This window comes from Bidens hawaiensis, unplaced genomic scaffold (genome assembly GCF_021521415.1).
Source record: "Bidens hawaiensis isolate Kalapana, Puna unplaced genomic scaffold, B.hawaiensis_p1.1 tig00020115_1, whole genome shotgun sequence".
Classification (NCBI taxonomy): domain Eukaryota; kingdom Viridiplantae; phylum Streptophyta; class Magnoliopsida; order Asterales; family Asteraceae; genus Bidens; species Bidens hawaiensis.
This window is the reverse complement of record NW_027493057.1, coordinates 418,500-422,951: the sequence shown is the minus strand read 5'-3', so window position 1 is coordinate 422,951 and position 4,452 is coordinate 418,500. Positions and strand designations below refer to the sequence as shown.

The 4,452-nt window shown below is 34.1% G+C and overlaps 1 protein-coding gene across 1 annotated transcript; it reads right to left on the bottom strand.

Moving 5' to 3' along the window:
- Positions 1–671: 671 nt before the first annotated feature.
- On the bottom strand, positions 672–2,870 carry LOC143559903 (signal recognition particle 14 kDa protein-like). The gene is made up of 4 exons (XM_077048335.1): positions 2,768–2,870; positions 2,086–2,179; positions 1,907–2,016; positions 672–1,119 (listed from the first exon to the last, which is right to left on the bottom strand). The coding sequence occupies exons 1-4, from the start codon at positions 2,768–2,770 to the stop codon at positions 916–918; spliced, it is 411 nt and encodes a 136-aa protein (XP_076904450.1). The 5' UTR covers positions 2,771–2,870; the 3' UTR covers positions 672–915.
- Positions 2,871–4,452: the final 1,582 nt, after the last annotated feature.

Genomic DNA, 4,452 nt, shown 5'->3' with positions numbered 1-4,452 from the left:
CAAATTTGGTCAGTATCATTTAAGTTCGTAACGATAACGATAATAAACTCGACAAAGTAAACAAATAGAATAAATTGGCACTCATATAACTTATGATAGAAAAAACATATTTAAAACGATGTATGGTCGTTTGTTGAAACCCGCGCGGTACTACTAAACCAAAAAATGATTCAACACCCAAATGCAACAAATTACCATATTGTTGAAAAAAAACAGAAAAACAAAACTCGTGTACTGCGGAAAGGAACCAATGCGAATTAGGTCGGTATCGGGTTACCACACCGAAACTAAACAAAATATTTTTTGATAAATGCCCCATATTTAAGAATACAAAACATCATGAACCCCCCAAAAAAATCCATGCATTGTAGAGACGAAAAGACGCAAATTTGGCAGATATCAATGGTACTACCATAAATTTGAAAGGAAAAAAGAAAAGAAAAGAAAAAAATTTGACGTGGCACCACAATCCTCACTTGGACCAATAAAGAGATTGTGGCTTCAACCCATTGATTTTTATATTTAAGTATAATGCAATAGATAATACACATACGGTTATATCAATTAAGAAAATTTATGAAGCCAATATAAAATTAGCACTATAAGTAACATAATTTGTCACTAGTTCAAATATTTATTAAATAGGTAAATTCATTGTACTGGAAGTCACAGACCTGTGTTGACCCGGTACTCAGACCCATATTGTTGCCACCTGTAGGTAAAACCAAACAAATACAAATCCAACAAAAGCAAACCAAAATTCACTAGTAAAAGAAGCTGATTATCCACCCAAAGGTATTAAGTATTAATGACTTGTAACTATCGATTCATCAAAATGATGCAGGGGTGAGGGGCAAAACCGTCTTTTAACAAAAGAAAGCATGCAAATATGATAAAGTATGATGCATGATAAGATTACGGGTTGGCAGTAGAACGTTTAACTGACGCTGGTGGCTTCTTATCGACATCCATAGGCTTAGCGCTTTTTGAGGGTTTCTTCTCAATGGCATCCACGGCCTTTCTTTTGTCTTTCTTTTCTCTCTTTTTCAATGATGTCATACGCGCCTTCAAAATGGTAGCGTAAGACGCTTGAAACCGTTGATGATCTTTTGTTCCGACCTGTTTGTGATTTAAACCAAAATAATGAATAATCATGTTCTTGCAGTGTAACTAATTTTAGGACTTTTATCACTTTATTTTGTCAAATGGATCAAAGTCATGCAAAATGCGTTCAAATTCATAAAACATCTAAACATGTTTAACTAGAAAAGGTGGAAATAGTATAGTTTTTGGAATTATATTTAAGGCAAATATTTATTATAAAAAATAAAAATAAAAATAATAATAATAATAATAATAATAATAATAAGTTATGCAGTTAAGCCGACCTCATCCAACCCATTTTGATTGATTACCCAACCTAGGGGATCACTTGTGAGCTACTCAAGTTCGACTCACCAAAAGGTCGAAATGAATCGAACTTATACGAGCTGAAGCCTAAACTCAAGCCCAAGTTGGAGCTCAGTTAATGAAAAGCTGAAGCTCAATCCTGAGCTTCACATACTGAACTCAACTAGTAACATCTTCCTACACGATCATATAACACACATATATAATCATTTGTATAATTAACGTATATTTACATTGATACATATTATTTGTATAATTAATATATATATATATGTTCGTATAAAATAAAATGACTATATACTTGCTAAATAATAGCATGCCGAGCTCCAATTTTACACAAAGAGCTCAAAACAAGAAAAACTCGAGCTCTCCTAATTAAATGAACCCTGTAACCAAACCCACCCATTTTGCTACCTCTACTCAGAAAGGATCATATGTAACTGAGAAATTTAAAATATAATAAAATGACAAAACAAAACAGGTTCAAATTGATTACCAATGTAGAAATGTTCTTCTTTCCATCAGTGGCCCTAACAAGGCATTTGAACTCAAGTTCTTTACCAGCAGTTGTTATCTTATTCCTCTGCACCTTTGACTTGTCAGAGGCTGAAAAACAAACACAATAATCGATATTTTAAAAGAAAAAACCAGATAGAGAAATAAGGATAAACTTACAGTGTTTGAGTGAAACCCACACAGAGCCCTTTTCTGTGGTCTGCTCAAACATGGTGGTTAGTTCGTTAAGAAACGGGTCGAGCTGTAAACGTACCTAACATCGTTACAAAATAACAAGCAATTCAGACAAGTTCGAAAACTATTAAACCTTAAAATATGCAGCACATAGTTTGTAGTTAGTTGTTAGTGCGCAGTTTCGACCCATAAAGTTAGAATCTTGATGGATCAGTTGATCTGTTATGCAATTTAGCAGACTATGTAGTAGCTGTGAATATTATTATTTTTAGGATTGAATTTGTTGGTAACAGTTTGCACAAGTAGCATTGGAGTAATTGTTATTGAATTGAAGTAAGTCTGTGTTCCAAGTAAAATTGATAGAATAAATTAGGGTTAGTATACACATTGCAGTTAGGAGAAACGGATGAAGTATGAAGCCAATAGCATTAAATAAACCTAAGACATCGGCAATCATACATACAAGACAAGGCTTTTATCTATCGCATTCAGATGATGACACATTCATTCTCATTCAATTCAACAAGAGAGAGAGAGAGAGAGAGAGAGAGGAGTAAAGTAAGAGTAAGAATAGATCGATGTTAGTTAGGTAGACGATGGCAATTTCAACGATTAACCTACCCAACAAAGCAAGCATTTACGAATTGAAAGAAGCAGGTTAACTTACCATAACGATCGTCTTTCGTTAAATTGAATCGATCAAGAACAAGAAGATGTAACTGCAGCAGCTAATAAAGCAAATTAGGGCGGATGTAACTTGGGGATACATACATACTTTCCAACTTTTATTCACTTCTATTGTTTTCTTCTTTTTTTTTTAATTTTAGAGAAATCTGCAATTTGCCCCCCTGGGTTATCTCGTCGCTGGATGGAATAACCACTGAAAAAGATTTTGCGCATTTTGCATGTCTGTGATATTTTGGCGGGTCAGTCTGTGCCAATCCGTCAGCTGACCAAGCGTTGACCTGTTAAAAAATGTTGAAATTACCTTTTTACCCCTAAGCCTTTAATTCATTTTAAAAATAATTATCCAATACCATGTAAACACCGGGATTCAAACCCGGGACTTCTGGTTTAACAACCCACCAAAACTACCAGTTGAACTAAGTTAATGTTTGGTATAGCTATATAACATAAACTATATATTATCACTTCATCTTCCCCAATTATAATTAGGGTTTCTAAGTTTTCTTCACCAATTATCTAACCCAAAAATCAAAACATACAGCCACTGCCGCCACATCATATGTTAAAATTAAGGCTGAATCGAACATCATTGATTATACAAACAATAATATGAAGGTTTAAACTCAATGTATATATTGGATATGTTGCCGGAAAAATGAACTGGTCGTCGTGGCGGGAATTCATGGCGGCGGTGGTTGCCGTGGCGGAGGCGTGATGGCCGGAAAAATGAGATGACCGGAAAAACGTGATGGTCGGAATCCATGGCGGCGGCGTGGTGCCGGAGGTATAAACACTTTTTTTTTGAAAAAATGATGACCATATATTTAATATATGTGATTTATACGGGTCGTATTTGGCTCGTTTATCTTAACGGGCTTAAATGTTGAGGTCAAGCTTAGCTCGTCAAAAGCTCAAGATTGTTTGGGGCTGGTTGACCCAGCTTGTTTATTATTAAATTTTCTAAAATTTTTTTGAGGTTTTTTAATATTCTAGGCATATTTGTAGCTTATATATAATAAGAGCACATATACATATATTATTTTTGTTAGATTCATAAATCCTAATAATACATGAAGTTAAACAACTTTTGGTAGAATCTTATAAAACATCAAACAAATCTTTCACATTTTAAGCTTTAATCCTGATATTACATTCAGTCAAATTACTTTCAGCATAATCTTATCAACCATCATAAATATCTTTCATGTTTTAAGCTTAGTCTGAATGTTTCTGCAAATGTTTTCTATACGGTCGTATAGTCCTATACCACCGTATAGGTTTTATGGTTTTGTCAGAGAGCAATACGAGCCATTTAATGCCTATACGGTTCGTATAGGCCTATACGGTCGTATAGGCTGCAAAAAACTGTTTTTTCCCTCTTGTCAGTCATTCATACCCTATACGCCTATATGAGCCGTATAGACATGTGGGGTGGTATATGAGGACCACTATCCCTTTTCAATATTTTACAACCCCGGCCGGACATTCAAAAATCAAACCCACCCTCATTGAAGATACATACATACATATTAATTAATTAATAATAATAATAATAATAATAATAATAATAATAATAATGGATACAACTTAAGAAAGATCATATGGAGGGCAAACTTTTCGCCTGATTGAAGGCTTATAACCCATTGTAAAACGTGTTAGCTATCA